This window comes from Polyodon spathula, chromosome 2 (genome assembly GCF_017654505.1).
Source record: "Polyodon spathula isolate WHYD16114869_AA chromosome 2, ASM1765450v1, whole genome shotgun sequence".
Taxonomy (NCBI): Eukaryota; Metazoa; Chordata; class Actinopteri; order Acipenseriformes; family Polyodontidae; genus Polyodon; species Polyodon spathula.
In genome coordinates, this window is record NC_054535.1 from 59,345,417 (window position 1) to 59,362,702 (window position 17,286).

The 17,286-nt window shown below is 40.3% G+C and overlaps 1 protein-coding gene across 1 annotated transcript in view; it reads right to left on the reverse strand.

The window, feature by feature from the left end:
• The window catches only part of LOC121328178 (hematopoietic prostaglandin D synthase-like), a 43,655-nt gene that overhangs the window by 8,731 nt on the left and 17,638 nt on the right, over positions 1 to 17,286 (reverse strand). Inside the window, exons 3-5 of the mRNA XM_041272739.1 lie at positions 4,521 to 4,613; positions 3,477 to 3,586; positions 1,436 to 1,534 (exon numbers count right to left, since the gene is read on the reverse strand). Coding sequence (XP_041128673.1) covers positions 1,436 to 1,534; positions 3,477 to 3,586; positions 4,521 to 4,613 — 302 coding nt within the window. The remainder of the gene's footprint in view (positions 1 to 1,435; positions 1,535 to 3,476; positions 3,587 to 4,520; positions 4,614 to 17,286) is intronic.

Below are 17,286 nucleotides of genomic sequence, written 5' to 3' on the forward strand. Positions count from 1 at the left end.
AAACATCAAATAAAGATGCATTTACAAAGATACAACCTCAATTGCGCATATATGAAAATGATGTATGGAGGCTGTTTGCAGCCTATGCTATCACACAGAGAATTACACATGTGCTGCTTCCCATTTCCAGTCTGCTATCACAGAGCGTTACAGGTATGCTACTTCTCATTTCCAGTCTGCTATCACAGAGAATTACAGATGTGCTGCTTCTCATTTCCAGTCTGCTATCACACAGATAATTACAGATGTGCTACTTCTCATTTCCAGTTGCTATCACACAGAGAATTACAGATGTGCTGCTTCTCATTAATCGCACCAGTTTTTTTTCCCTTTTTGTGAACTGTGAACTGCTTGGCATGTTGAAAATTACGGGGGTCTAATCAGCATTTCCGATCTGTCCAAGCTGTTTGCTAGAACACAGCCTTATAACAAACGTTGAAATTGTAAAAGCTTCTCTTCGAATTCCTCAGGAAGATAATGACGCTTCTTTGAAAATGGCTGCCTGTAGGTCATGGATGATTCAAGATCGGGCATTTTTGTTTGTTTTTCTCGAGCAGTCAGTCATGTTGCTGTTTGTGTTCTTGTGCAGTCAAGTCTTTTGTTGGCGACTGTATGCACATATCACAATACTCGAATTTAAGACAGAGGCAGGTTTTGAGAACGAAAATTGCGTTTAAAAAGTGCATTTAAAATTCATTGGAATATGATAACTGCATAATGATCAAAGGGCCTCAGCTTTTTAAAAAAGTAAATTTCACTGCCTTTATAGGTGGTTAAGAATGATAGGCCACTTAAATATTCAACTTTTTTATAATTATACATTAGTCTAGCACTGTCATAAATTTCCTTTAATGCATTGTTTAAAATCTCAAAGTCTCGATCTGGTCAACAGCGGCAAAAGCACCTTTGAATGGCTTAACAATTGGCTTAACAACAGGGATCTTTGTCTATGGTGTCAATGGAACCCTACTGGGGCCTATTCAGTCTGGGCCCAGTTCTAATAAATGTTTTGTTCAAGACTATTTATTATTATTTTGTTCTAGCTTGGAGTTCACAAAACCTTTTTAAATTATACCTGAATGAAAAAATATTGAGTGTTCATTAAACAGTGATCACAAGTTCTCATCTTTAGCACTAGATATTTAAGGTTACACAATACTTGTTGAAATGTGTAGACAAATATCATATAAGTGACTCTGCTTTTTGTTGTCTATAAAATGTTAAGCAATATAGGTTGTTTTTTTCTGCTGCAAGTTTACTGATAAGCTATTTGTAATTTATCTTTGAAAGGCCAGGTTTAATATTACTTCAGGCATTGGCTGGAACTATTTATTAAAACCCCTTTCATATTATTATTATTATTATTATTATTTATTATTATTATTATTATTATTATTACTACTACTACTACAGTGTTTGCCAAAACTTTACTTACTGAATCTCCAACAAACCAGTCCTTGTTTCCCAATTGATTTGCAAAGTTCTGCAAAAGCACTGGGGCTTCATTGTCAAACAAATCATCAAGCAACTTTTTCTATAAACAAAATGAAAGAGAATGTTTTGGTTAGTTAGTCAATTTTATGTTACAGCAGTTTTGTCTCAGAACATTTGACAACCAAGATCAATCCATTTCTAAAACTCATTACAGACTACATCTAAAATGAATTGAATCCATTAGTCTTGAACAAAGAAGACTATGCGACGATCTGATTCAAGCATTCAGAATTTTAAAAGGTAATGACAGTGTTGACCCAAGGGACTTTTTCAACCTGAAAAAAGAAATAAGGACCAGGGCTCACAAATGGAGATTATATAAACGAAAATAGGAGACATTTTTTTACACAGAAAATTGTGAGAGTCTGGAACCAACTCCCCAATAATGTTGTTGAAGCTGACACACCGGGATCAATAAGCTTCTAGCAACCAAATGAACAAGATGGGCGGAATGGCCTCCTCTTGTTTTTAAACCTTTCTTATGTTCTTATGTTCTTATGAACTGGTGGTTCAAATTGGCTGCTTGAGGTTTGTGCTGCTATATTTCAAGGAAAACAAACCATTTAAAATCTAGTAATATTAAGACCCTAATAATTTTGGTCTGAAAAAAAAAAAAAAAAAAATTACAAAAACAAAATGTATCTTTATAAGGGAATCTGCCCGGTTGTATTAGCATTACACACTAGTGTTATTGAAAATGCTATTCTATGTTTTGCTTCTGTTACATAAAGTGTGATTGTAAACATATAGAGGGTCTAATGAACACACATACAAACTATATATATATATATATATATCTATATTATATATATAATATATATATATATATATATTATATATATATATATGTAGAAGATGTACGGGGGGGGAGATCTGTGCTGACTCTGCTGGCGTGTTTACAGTGCTGCAGGAAGATGGCGGCAGTCGTCCAACAACCGCCTGTGAGTCATGGCAGTGACACGGGGAGATGGGAAAGTGGGTGTGTGGACTTTCCCCCTCTCTGGATGGCTGAGAGGCGAGTCTTGGGGAGATTGTTAGCCCTATAAATTAACGCTCTGTTGTTTCCTCAGGTCTGCCCATTTAGACGCGCAGAGAGTGCGGAAGCTCTGATCCAGGATCAAGAATCAGCCGGGAGAAAAAAGAAACAGAGTTTCACAGCGAGACAGTGAGAGCGGAGAACCCTTGGGCAGACCCGGGAGTATTGTAACGGAGCAGGCTAGTTAGCCGGCATTGTAGGTCGGTGATCCGGGTCGCACAGGTAGCGACGATTGGGATATAGCTGCAGCACCTTTTATTTGTAGTTTTGTTACTGTTTTATTTTCCCTGTTTCTTTGTGCCTTCTGTTTTGAATTATTGTTTCAAAGCACCTGCAAGTGCGCCGGTATTGTGTACCATCGCTTGGTATTCCTGTGGTTCTGTTTACCATCGTTGGTAAGCAGACCACGGACCAACAGCGCCCTCTGCGGGCTAAAAGGAAAAGAGCACCCCAAAATAAAACTGGGCACTTGTGCGGTGTTGCCAAATCCACCTGTCTGTCTCCTGTGTCAGTGAATTACCCACCACCCTTTCACAATATATAACAATGTAACAGCTGTGTGTATTATATAAGGTTGTCTTATACTTTAAGTATGTGTTCTCTTGGATGTTTTTTTTTTTTTTTTAATTTGTATTAAAATATTAAATATTTAAATTGTGTTAGCAATTTTTGTTAAAAGAGGAGATATTTCATTCTATATTAGTGTTTGGCATTTTATAAAAAATGTATTTACTGAAATAGTCAATGATTTATAATGATCAGTGAAAGTTATCTTGTGATATATTATATTTTGTTGAATGATTTGAGAATGGTTCAATGTTATTAATGCCACATGTTTGTGCCTCCAGGACCAACTTGGAAAACTTGATGCTTTAACTAAACAGGGCAATTACAGATTAGGCAATAACGTTTTTAGTAAATGTAAAATAAATAAATAAATAAATACTTTAAGGATTTCATCCTTCTCTTTCCATGGAATCAATGTTGTGAAGTCATTCAGGGAGTCCACCAAAGCATCAGTTTGGGTTTGTTCCAAGATGCTTTTCCCTACCAAACCTGCAGACAGGAGGCAAAATACTTAATAATTCTTGCTGGATTTGTGTATCAGATTAATGCATTGTTAAAAATGCTTAAGTGTTGCTTGTCTGCTTGTCATCCCCCCAGTGGAGCTGAAATCCCCTGCAAAGGGACATAGTGAAAGATGTTGTCCGTACGTACACACTGTACACATATGTCGGTAATTCTCTAGTTCAAGTTTGATCGTGGATGCCACAGCCAGTGTTTCATAAATATTTGAGGTAGTTGCATATATTTCCAGGGTTATATAAACCCTTCATGCTAAATGTGTTGCTGACAATGAAATTGACCTCTGGCCTATATATTGAGATCATGTGACTTTTGAAGTTACAGCTGCAGAGATAGTATACTTGATTTACTGTCTTTATGTTTTTTAACCAGCTGTATTTTTTTTTTTTTTTATTGAAGTTCCATAACTCTTTCACTTGATTATGCTCCTGGGAATCTTTTGTTTTTCTTTACAAAAACTCCCAGTTCTATTTTTTGAATTGGAGGAAGCCTATTTAATGTTGTACAACACTGCAGACTGCAACACTGAAGACTTAATCCCTCTGCAGCAGTTATTTGTATCTCATCTAATACCAAGGTGCAGCAATGGCAATGTAATGTTTCAGGTGGTGTACTAATAGTGAATCTACAATGCTGTGGGTAAATTAACTTTACCAGAGTTAGTCAAAGTAAAGTCTGGAAAATTAAACACCTGCAGGAAAGTTTTTCTAACAAAAAGGTAAGAAAAATATGTTAAGCTTTTTTTTTTTTGATTTACAGTATGTCTCCAGTGACCACTAACTGACTGTATATCATATGTGTTTGTTAGTACTGCTGGACTGTAAATTTGTCATAATGTGGAACAAAGCAGACATTTTACAATAATTTGGAACATTTTCATGTCAGATAGCTTTCAGTATGTTACCTGCTTTCCGGGCAAGATATCTTGAAATGGCAAGGCTCTGATGAATAATGACTCCATCAACTTCCATTACAGGAAGATGCTGAAATGGTATAGCTGGAAATAGAAATACAATACTTTAAAATTGGTGGAGCAGCTCTTATATCTACTGAGGTTATTGTTTTCCATCTGCCAAATTGGATAGTCTACATTTACATGCACTCTACATTACATGATAGTGTATAGATAATACAGTAACTTAGTTTTACGCGTTTTCAGTACAGCACTAAATTAAATTAAAATCAGACAGAGAAAACATACGATTGCTTAATTAACACAACATTTATTAAAACAATTTCTAATAAATTTAGCAATGAAGCAAACGTGGAAGGCTGAACCCATTATCTAAAATGTATGTGACCTACTTATAAACAAGTAAGAAAGAATCCAAGTCTGTTATTGTACATAATTATTTTGAGCCATCTTCTATAGTTAGTTGTTGCTATGGAAATTACCTTCACTTTTACAAAACAGAAAATGTTTTTCTGAACAATACTCAGTTTGAAGGATTCTTTCCACTGAAATAACTAAACACACAAGTATCGTGCTGACCTGTGTCAGCACGAGTAGCAATTGCTTTTTAGTTTTAACCCTTTGCAGTCCATTTATTCAGCTCTTGTCAGGCACGTCAGGTCCAATTTATTTTCACATGTGCTGTTTATTTTACACACACTGTTTAAAATATTTTTTTTCAGAGTAAAACAGTTTAAAAGGATTGAATCACAAAAGGACACTCAGCCAAGACCCATACCTTGTTCAATATATGTATTTTTCACATACCTCTTTATGGATGTGCATACAGATAAATTGTCTCCTAATATTTTTCTCGTTTTATCACCAAACTCCTCAAAAATGCGATCCAAGTCATTATTTTATTACTATAACATCTCCCAAAAAGCTCTGCAAATGCCTGTGATATTCTTTGAGCAATGGATGCAGAAGCCACTGTCTCCTTTGTTATGTCCGTGTTATCTCTGTAATAGATGGGGCTATGAGATACGCCCTTTTTTCTTTTTTCGGTTTCATTTGGCTCCTATCGGTCTCACTCGGCCATTGAAAAGTTTTCTCTGCTTTTTCTGGAGAAAAAATGACTAGAGACCTGTGCCTTGCGTCTTTTTGATGATGACGGACAGGGTCCGACATTGGACCAGAAAGGGAAAATTGTAATGTTGGACCTGGTCCGACATTGGACTGCAAAGAATTAGTTTACTCTCCTTCTCTCTTCTATTCTTTCGTCTGAACACCCAGCCCAGACTGAGTGATTCGTGCATCCATACATACAGCTGTGCTGGGATTCTATTACTAATTAATCATTCACTTGAATCCCAGCACGTGAACTAATTTGTGCAATCCCTGTGCCTACATCCTAATGCCCATTTTATCTTTATGTGAAGTGATTGTGCAATCCCTGTCCATAAATACACACACACACACACACACACACACACACACACACATACACATACACACACACACACACACACACACACACACACACACACACACATATATATATATATATATATATATATTTATATATATGTTCAATCACTTGGGATACACAGCCCAATTTATACCCAGTGCACCAATTTATACACACCACATACAACATAAAACACAAAATACAAACAGGGCCGGGCACCCCCGCCACATGCTACTAATTTACTTTAGGTTAAAGAGTAAGTAGGGGTTCCAAAAAATATAGCATATATTTATCTTTTCAAAATGGCTGCTCTAGTGCACTGGGGTTTCTGTCCTCTAAATCAGTGGTTCCCAAACCGGTCCTGGGGACCCATTGTGTCTGCTGGTTTTTATTTCAACTGACCTCTCAATTACTTAACTAGACTCTTAATTGAATTGGCAATTTGCTGAATTAAACCTTTAATTGTTTTTAGCTTTTAACAGTTGCCTAATTAAATTTAAACTGTATTTACAGCATTTATATATCCCTGCCTGTAAAGAATCTGTGTATTTTGGTGGCAGTTGGCAGGGATGGAGTTAATCCCAGCCTGCCAAAATACATATGAGAATGTGGCTGCTCTTTAATGAGCCAATTGGTGCTAACAGGGAACAGCCACGTGCTATAAAAAGAGAACCTGAAGCTCCATTAGGGAGGGGACCCCTGGGGAGTTTGTAACAGAGTAGAGTAGAGTAGAGTAGAGTAGAGTAGAGTAGAGTAGAGTGAAGTGAAGTGAAGTGAAGTGAAGTGAAGTGATAAGAAGAAAACCAGTGAAGGCTTTGCATAGCCTGGTTAAAATTAAAAAGAGTGGTTTTGTTGGGAAAACAGTTTAGCTGCCCCAACCCTTTAATTTAGAAAAAAAAAAAAAAAAAACACATTTAATCTAGGTCTCCGAGTGGAGATAGGATTTTGTTTTGTTTTTGTTTGTTTATTTAGTTTTGTATTTAATAAAAATGTGCAATGATGCTAAAAATTCAATTTCTATGTCTGGGTCAGTATTTTAACACTAGAATTGTTTTTTCACTGGATTTTCGAACTACCTAGAACCCCCACGTGGGTCAATGTGACCCATACATTTTAAACTGCTTCGTTATGACAATGAAAGACACACTATTGGATACAACTGAAAAGTTGTATTCATGAAAATCATATCTAACATTTGCAACACAGAAGCATCGTATTTAAATGGAAAATTAAACATAAAATGCTTTATTTGTATAATGAGCTCATGTACAGCACGACTACAAACAGAGAAAAAATATAATAAAATACACATTTCAAAAGAAACAGGTATGTACATATACCCGTGTACAGGTGTAAACAGGTATATGTACACACAAAACTATAAAACTGAAATCATTGTTTCTAATACTACATAACAAGAAAATATAACACTACTTCCGGTATGATGGCTGCATTGTACTCTATGGTGGAGCGCACGAGTCTGCCAGCTGACTGTGCCTGCATCCAGGAGCTGTGCTGTAAACACAGATGCAGTTCCATTGAACACTATTGTGTAAATTGGTACATACAAACCTGTAAAACCGAATGTTTTTTTTTAAAAGTAATATGTTAAAAAGAATATATAAAATACGTTTCACATTATGCACATAAGTTGTTATCCTACCTGTCATTTCAGTTTGCTGAAATCCAATCAAAATGACTACTTCAAGATTAAATATTTCCTTCTGATATATCCCCAGTTGCATTTGCAAAACAAAATGAAGGATTGTTGGCTCCCAGGTACATTGAAAATTAAGCAACTAGACTTTCACTGATTTGGCACCATGACAAATCTACAATCACAGCAATCTCTGTCTTGTAGTCAGTCTACAAATAAAGGCTTGAAATAAATAAAACATGTGTGCTAGAAGGAGAGGGAGTGTTTTGCTTGCTGCATTTACAAAAATAATAGAATATCTTATGTTATCTTAAAAAAGTCATGTTGTAATGCATGGGTCACATTGACCCACGTGGTGGTTCTAGGTAGAACTTTATCATTTTTACGATTCTGGCTATCAAACGCCATCAGGATATAATTCATATATTAAGGAAAAGTCAGAAACGGACTGTGGTGGGTTATGGGAGGAAGTGATTTGACCCGGAAGTGATGGAGACAGGAAACACATAGTTGGGGTTGGATTTTTTTTACAGCGCACCCAAACGTACAAAATCCTGAGCAGTGGGCTTCTACACAATTGCATTGAACAAAAAAAAAACTGCCTCAGAGGCTTGCAATGAAAACAGAGAATACACAAAGAACAGCAGGTGGCTTGGGCTCCCTCTCCCAAGCAGGATAAGCAGTTCTTGGAGATGCCAAGGATCACAGGTGAAGTCCAGGTGCGAAGGCAACCAGCCTGGGAATCCTCCGTATGGGTATACAAGCACAACAAAAACAAACAAGCTCACAGAACTCATGCAGCACGACCATCTCAGTTCAGGATAGGGAGCAGAACCCCACAGCTTCAAAAGTGCCGGGCCCCACCCCTGCAATCAGTGCACTGCCCCACCTCAGCCAATTGTCGAGCACAGCACAACTGATTGTAATAACGGGGCTCAACCCTGAGGTCCTGCCCCAAGTTAAGATGGCCTCTATCACTGCGGCTTCTGCCTCAACCCTGACTCAGCCTTTCTCCTCGGTCTCGGTCCTTCCTGCAGAGCGCTGCCAGTAGTTGGGAGGGCGAATTACAAGAGGGAATCCTTTCACTCCTGTCACACAGACATACACATACAAGGGAAGAGTAATTAAAATTTTAAGTGCAAATTGGGTCACAATGACCCGCATGGTGGTTCTAGTGTTAAAGGGCTTTGGTCTCTCTCTCTCTCTCTCTCTCTCTCTCTCTCTCATGGAGGATTGTGGGAAGGGCTTGCAGAGAGGTGGAACGCCGGTGCGGTAGGACCGGGAAATTTAAAACTTTATTTATTTATCTATTTTTTTTTATTTATTTATTTTGTTTGTTTGTTTGATAGTTACTTAGTTGTTCTTTTTGTGTGTTTGTTTGTTCGTAGGTTAGTGGTGTGTGTGTGTTTGTTTGTTTGTTTGGAGGGTGTTTGGAGATCCCGTTATGGGGTCTCGTTCAGGAGGGCTGGGGGCTCTCACCCGCCGACACGGGGTCCGTTGCTTGCCTGACCCCGGGGTTTCGGTGGAGGAGTGCCTGCTGGCAGTAGGAGAGGTGGTGGGGTTTGAAAATATTATGTCGGCGTCAAGAATGAATAAAGCGCTAGTAATATTTTTAGTGGAGGTGTCTCTGGTACACAAGCTGGTAGAGGAAGGATTTACAGTAAAAGGTGAATTTGTTCAGGTTTCCCCTCTAGTAACCCCGGTTACGAAAGTTATTATTTCTAATGTGCCTCCGTTTTTAAAAAATGAGCAATTAGAAAAGAATTTAGCTCGTTTTGGTAAACTGGTGTCCCCGATTAAGGGAATCCCGCTGGGGTGCAAAAATAACAGTGTTAGGCACGTCATGTCGTTTAGAAGGCAGGCGTTTGTCTTACTAAATGATCCTAACCAAGTCATAAATGTTGCCTGGAATTTTAACGTGGAAGGGATGAATTGTGTAGTTTTTGTCAGTTCCGAAACGATGAGATGTTTTTACTGTGGAGAACAGGGACACCAGAGGAAAGCCTGCCCGAGAAAGGAGGCTAGAGCGGAGACAGGGCAGGATCAGGGCGATGCTGGCGGGGAGGAAGTCGGGGGTGTTGGGGGTGAGCGGGAGGAAGAGTCGGCTCCCCCAGCGCAGCCGCAGAGCGAGCCCGTGCTGACCGAGGAGGGGGCGATCCAGAGGGAAACCGGAGCAGAACCACCAACACCACGGCCTCGCACAAAGAGACCCAGCCGCAGCCTGTCACTGACGGGTTCGGAGGATAATACCGCTACTACTGAGAATGGTGAAGAATCATTCAAGGTAGTAGCGAAAAAGACACGAATTCAGCGGAAGGCTGCAGAGCTGCCGGATGGCAGAGCGCAGCCAGTGCAGAACTCCGAACCCGTGCAGACAGGGAGACTGCGGGCTCCAGGCGGGGCGTCAGTCCCTCCCAACGCGGAGGAAGAGAGCACAGCGCAGGGTGAGCCGGGCGCGGTGCAAGACTCTCCGCTAGCTGAATCTCAGCCGCCTGAAATGGTGCCGGCTGTAGCAGAGACCGGTGTCGGGGAGTCGGAGGGAGCTGCGGAGGAACGGATTCTCGGGGGCGAGCGAGAGGACAGCGCGGATGAGATGGAGGGGGAGCTCTCTGACTCCTCGCTTATCTCAGACATCCCTGATAGCCAACCCGTCAGTAAGAAAAAGTTATACACGCTTGAGCAGGTAAATGATTTTATGATAGAAACAAAAGGGAAAAGGGGAGTAGAAATAGAGAGTTTTTTCCCTGATCTAAGGTTATTTCTCCACTCCGCTCACGTTATAACAAGGAAAGCCACAATAGAAGAATTTGATCAGCCAAAACGTTATAGATTAAAAAAAATTGTTCAGAAAATTAAAAAGGATCTTAAAAGTGGTTCAAAATCTCTTGTTTAAAAATGGCTGTGTTTTATGAAACTTCTTTTATTACTTGTTTTAGTGTGTTAGTTTTTTTAGCTATGATGGAAAGGTGCGTTTTTATTTCTTTTAATCTAAACGGCTGCAGACAGTCTTTTAAGAGGGCGCAGCTAGTCGAGTTTTTAGAGCAGAAGCAGGCGGGGGTGGTGTTTCTGCAGGAAACGCACTCGGATCAGGAGAATGAGGAGGCGTGGCGAGCGGAGTGGAAGGGGCTGTGCGTGATGAGTCACGGCGCTAGTACCAGTGCAGGAGTAGCCGTGCTTTTTAAACCCAGCCTGGGGGCAGTTTTACTAGATATAGATGAAATCGAGAAAGGGAGGATTTTAAAAGTAAGAGCTAGGCTGGGCAGTACAGTGTATGTTTTTATTAATATTTATGCCCCCAATAGAGGGGGGGAACGAATTTTATTTTTTAAGAAATTAAAGCAAGCTCTTTTTAATATTAATAATAATGATGTGGTGGTAGTAGGAGGAGATTTTAATTGTACTGTTAATTTTAATATTGATAGAAATAATGATGAACCACACCCTCAGTCCTCCAGAGAGTTGGCTGCATTGTTAGAGTCCAGTGACCTGGTTGACATATGGAGATGCCTGCACCCCAGTTCAAGACAATACACCTGGTCTCAGTATCACACAGACTGTGTATATAGAGCAAGACTAGACCGGTTTTATACTTCTAAAAACGATTTAAATAAATTTATCAAAGCAAGAATCATCCCCAGTAGTCTCTCTGACCACCACTGTCTATTAATTACAGTATTAATTCAATCAGAACCCCACAGAGCATCTTACTGGCATTTCAATGTAAAATTATTACAAGATGTAAAATTTAAGCAACAATTCAAACTTTTTTGGATAATTTGGAAAAAAGAAAAAGCACAATATAAAGATTTAAGACAGTGGTGGGACATTGGCAAAATACAAATTAAATGTTTTTGTCAACAATATACTATAAATGCAACCAGGTCACTGAACACAGCCGTGAGAGAACTGGAGTCCAAAATCCTCCTCCTAGAGGAAAGTTTAAATTCAGAATTTAAAGAACAGACCCTGGAGAACCTAAAGGAGCAGAAAATCGCGCTGGGGAGCTTGCTGAAGGAAAGAGTGAAGGGGGCGATTGTGCGTTCCAGATTCATGGAGTTGAGAGACATGGATGCCCCCACTAGTTTCTTCTTCAACCTGGAGAGGAAGAGAGCGGACAGTAGACAGCTGTGTTGTATCAGGACTCCTGGTGGGAAAGAACTGCACACCCGGGAGGAAATCAGCAGAGAGGCGGTGCGTTTTTACAAGGAACTTTATAATAAAGAACTGTGCAACATAGAGGACACTGAGCGGCTGCTCCAGGGGTTACCCAGCCTCAGTGAGAAGGAGCAGATTCAGCTGGACGCACCGCTGACCCACCAGGAGATGACCGCCGCTGTCAAGCAGCTCTCCAGCGGAAAGGTTCCCGGGATCGATGGACTGCCAGCAGAATTTTATAATAATTTCTGGGATATAATGGGGGAGGATTTGCTCCAGGTTCTGAGAGAGAGCCTCAGCCACAAGGAACTGCCTCTTAGCTGCCGTAGGGCAGTGGTTACACTGCTGCCCAAGAAGGGAGACCTATGCCAGCTTAAAAATTGGAGACCTGTGTCAATTTTATGTTCTGATTTAAAGATTTTATCCAAAACAATCGCTAATAGATTAAAAAGTGTTATTGGAACTGTAATACATATGGATCAAACATATTGTATACCGGGTCGCTCTATTTTTGATAACTTGTTTTTTATTCGAGATTTTTTAACTGTAAGTGATATTTGTGATTTTAATGTAGGAATGGTCTCCCTGGATCAAGAGAAGGCTTTCGACAGAGTCGACCACACCTACCTCTTTCATACACTGGAAGCCTTCGGGTTCGGTCCTGGTTTTATTTCTTATATTCGGCTTTTATATTCCAACATTTTTAGTATTTTAAAGATCAACAATGGGCTGAGTCAGCCCTTCCCAGTGTGCAGGGGTATAAGGCAGGGCTGTGCCCTGTCTGGTATGCTGTATTCACTGGTTATAGAGCCCCTGCTGCACCTGCTGAGGGTCAGGCTAGCTGGATGGACAGTGCCCTCCTCGCCCTCCACACCCTCCTCTGCCACAGTGAAGGTGTCTGCCTACGCAGACGATGTGACTGTGTTTGTGAGGGGGGATGCAGATGTCCAAGCGCTGCAGCAGACTCTAAATGAGTTCCAGAGAGCATCTTCTGCCAGAGTAAACTGGGCAAAATGTGACACCTTCCTGTCAGGCGGCTGGGATGAGGGCACCCCTCCTTTCCTGCCTGAGGGGCTGAAATGGAACAGAACAGGTATTAAAGTGTTGGGGGTGCACCTCGGAACAGAAAACTACATGAAAAAGAACTGGGAGGGTTTGTTGGATAGGGTGAGGGGGCGGCTGCAGAGGTGGAAGGGACTGCTGGCTCAACTGTCCTTCAAGGGCCGGGTGCTTGTTATTAATAATCTGGTGGCCTCTAGCTTGTGGCACAAGCTGGTATGCTTGGACCCACCCCAGGGCCTGGTGAAGGAGATCCAGAGAGTGTTGCTGGAGTTCTTTTGGAGCGGGAGACACAGTTTGAGGCCGGCAGTCCTCTACCTCCCTAGTGATGAGGGGGGGCAGGGGCTAGTCAGCATTGCCAGCAGGGTGGCAGCCTTCAGACTGCAGGCGGTTCAGAGACTCCTGTACACTGAGGAGGAGGCTCATTGGAAGAGGCTGGCCTGTTTCCTTCTCAATAGATTTGGGGGGCTGGGGTTAGGAAAACACCTGTTTTTAATTGAGAACACCAGTTTTAGTAAAGCAGGACTTCCTCCTTTTTATCAAAGTATTTTAAAAGCCTGGCAGCTGGTGAGGGTGGAAAGGGATGTGGAGTCCTTGACAGGGCAGGACCTGTTTGAGGAGCCCCTATTTTTTAATCCACTCTTTCCAGTTAAGTTCCTCCAGTCGATGACGCTCTGTGCCAGTTTTTTAAAAGCAGGTGTAACCAGGATGGTCCACCTGTTAAACCTTGAGCTCTCCTGCTGGCTAACTGCCTCCCAGCTAACTGCACAGCTAGGCTGGCACTCAGAGAGGCTTGCAGAAAGACTGATGGGTGAGTTGAGGGGCTGCCTCTCCCCGCGGCTCAAGGCAGTCCTGAGGGAGGAGTTGTCCAGAGGCACAGAGCAGAGACAGCTTTCCTTATTTCCAGGGATGATCGTGTCACCAGCAGTAGGTGAGGAAGGTGAGGGCGGTGGAGAGAATGGAGGGACTTTGCTTAAATTGCAGAATGTGGAGGAAATTATCTTTCACACAATGAATGGAAAACAGATATACAAATTGTGTGTTAAAGCCACAGAGTATAGTAGGCTAAGGGGTCTGGTAGACTCTAAGTGGCGAGCTTACTTGGCTGTAGAGGAGGGGCACAGGCCGGTGTGGAGGGTGCTGTACAAGCCGCCTCTCGCCAAGAGAGTGGGGGACCTGCAGTGGAAGATTCTACACTGCATTGTGTCCACAGGCAGGTTTCTCCATAGAGTGGACCCCAGCATCAGTGAGCAGTGCGCTTTTTGCTCAGCAGAGGAAACTCTCTTTCATGCCTACAGTGAGTGTGAGAGGCTGCGGCCACTTTTTAATTTACTGCAGGGAATCCTGAATAATTTAGGGGTCGTTTTTAGTAAGGAGCTTTTTATTTTTGGGGTTCTACACAGTTTTAAAATGAAAAACAGGTGTGTTCTTATTAATTTTTTATTTGGACAGGCAAAATTGGCTATTTTAAAGACAAGGAAAAATCAACTCTCTGGTTCTGGACTGACCAGTTTAGTGGTTCAGTTCAGGGTGCTCGTGGTCAGCCAGATCAGAGTAGAGTTTGAGTATCTTAAACTGGTCAGTAACCTGGAGGACTTTCAGGAGAGGTGGTGTGTGGGAGACGCCTTGTGTGCTGTGAGTGAGGAGGGGGAGCTCCAGTTTTTGTTCTAATTTTATTTAATTTTTGTTTTACAGTGTTTTATTTTGGCTTTTATCTGTTTTCAACAAGAAAAAAACACTGTTTAATATTGATTTTTTAATGATCCTTTTATTTTGTTTAAAATCTGTTTTTAAGGAGAACACGATATATTTTAGGATTTTTTAAATTTTGCTCAGGCAGTAGGAATCTTAACTTTTGTTGTGTTTTACCTTTATTTGAATTTTAATGGATTTTATTTGGAATATTTAAATAAAGGATCTTAAAAGTCAAAGTCTCTCTCTCTCTCTCTCTCTCTCTCTCTCTCTCTCTCTCTCTCTCTCTCTCTCTCTCTCTCTCTCAATGTACCTGGGATATAAGGTACACACTGATATTGTATAATCTGTTATATAATGACAGTAGAAATGCGTGTAGCAAAGGAGAAGCAATACTATTGGGGGATTTCAACTACACCCATATAAAATGAGAAAACCCGATGGGTAGCACGACGGACGAAATTGAAGTGGTGGAAATGACAAATGACTGTTTCCTAACACAATTTGTCAAGGCACCGACTAGAGGTGAGGCATGCCTTGATTTAGTCTTTTCAAACAACGAAGACAGAATAAGTAAAACAGAGGTCAGAGAACCACTAGCAAACTCAGACCACAACATGGTTTCATTTGAAGTGCTTTTTAAAACCCCAAAAGTAATGACTAAAGCTAAGGTTTACAATTTTAGAAAAGCAAACTATGAAGGTATGAAACAGAGACTAACAGAAGTAGATTGGAGAAAAATAGAGAAAACATCCACAGAAAAAAGATGGCTGTTCTTCAAAAATGTAGCACTAGAGGCGCAAAACAGTTACATCCCTAAAGCAGACAAATCTAAATGTAAAACTAAATTGCCAAAATGGTTTAATCGATCAATTTAATAAAATATTCAGCGAAAAAAGACACTTTACAGAGCATTAAAAAGGGACCAAAAACAAAGTACACAGAAAGAGTACACAGAACTGCAAACACAAGTCAAAAAGGAAGTTAGAAAGGCCAAAGGAGAAATAGAAATGAACATTGCTAAGGGGGCTAAAACCAATTACAAAATGTTTTTCCAATATTACAACATTCAATGAGGAGATTAAATGTTTAAGAGATACAAATGGCAAAATCGTAGAGGAAGAAAAAAAAATAGCAAATATATTAAATGATTACTTTTCACAAGTTTTTACAAAGGAAGATACTGACAACATGCCCCACATGTCATCCAGTTCCTATACAGTTTTAAATAACTTTAGCATAACCAAGGCAGAAGTGTTAAAGGGACTAAGAGCTCTTAAAATAAACAAATCCCCTGGGCTGGATGAGATCCTCCCACTAGTACTCAAAGAAATGAAAGATGTAATTTACAAACCGTTAACCAAGATCATGCAGCAGTCTCTTGACACAGGGGTGGTACCGACAGACTGAAAAATTGCAAACGTAATACCGATCCACAAAAAGGGAAACAAAACTGAACCAGGTAACTACAGACCAGTAAGCCTGACTTCTATTATATGCAAACTTATGGAAACTATAATAAGATCCAAAATGGAAAATTACCTATATGGTAACAGGGTACTGGGAGACAGTCAACATGGTTTTAGGAAAGGGAGATTGTGCCTAACGAACTTGCTTGATTTTTTTGAGGATGCAACATCGATAATGGATAATTGCAAAGCATATGACATGGTTTATTTAGATTTCCAGAAAGCTTTTGACAAAGTCCCGCACAAAAGATTAATTCTCAAACTGAACGCAGTTGGGATTCAAGGAAACACATGTACATGGATTAGGGAGTGGTTAACATGTAGAAAACAGAAAGTACTGATTAGAGGAAAAACCTCAGAATGGAGTGTGGTAACCAGCGGTGTACCACAGGGAACAGTATTAGGTCCTCTGCTATTCCTAATCTACATTAATGATTTAGATTCTGGTATAGTAAGCAAACTTGTTAAATTCGAGGATGACACAAAAATAGGAGGAGTGGCAAACACTGTTGCAGCAGCAAAGGTCATTCAAAATGATCTAGACAAGATTCAGAACTGGACAGACACATGGCAAATGACATTTAATAGAGAAAAGTGTAAGGTACTGCACGCAGGAAATAAAAATGTACATTACAAATATCATATGGGAGACACTGAAATTAAAGAAGGACTCTATAAAAAAGACCTAGGAGTTTTTGTTGACTCAGAAATGTCTTCATCTAGACAATGGGGAAGCTATAAAAAAGGCCAACAAGATTCTCAGGTACATTGTGAAAAGTGTTGAAGTAATGTTAAAGCTGTACAATGCATTAGTAAGACATCATTTGGAATATTGTGTTCAGTTCTGGTCACCTCGCTACAAAAAGGATATTGCTGCTCTAGAAAGAGTGCAAAGAAGAGCGACCAGAATTATTCCGGGTTTAAAAGGCATGTCATATCCAGACAGGCTAAAAGAATTTAATCTGTTCAGTCTTGAACAAAGAAGACTATGCGGCGACCTAATTCAAGCATTCAAAATTCTAAAAGGTATTGACAATGTCGACCCAAGGGACTTTTTTGACCTGAAAAAAGAAACAAGGACCAGGGGACACAAATGCAGATTAGACAAAGGGGCATTCAGAACAGAAAATGGGAGGCACTTTTTTACACAGAGAATCATGAGGGTCTGGAATCAACTCCCCAGTAATGTTGTTGAAGCTGACACCCTGGGATCCTTCAAGAAGCTGCTTGATGAGATTTTGGGATCAATAAGCTACGAACAACCAAACGAGCAAG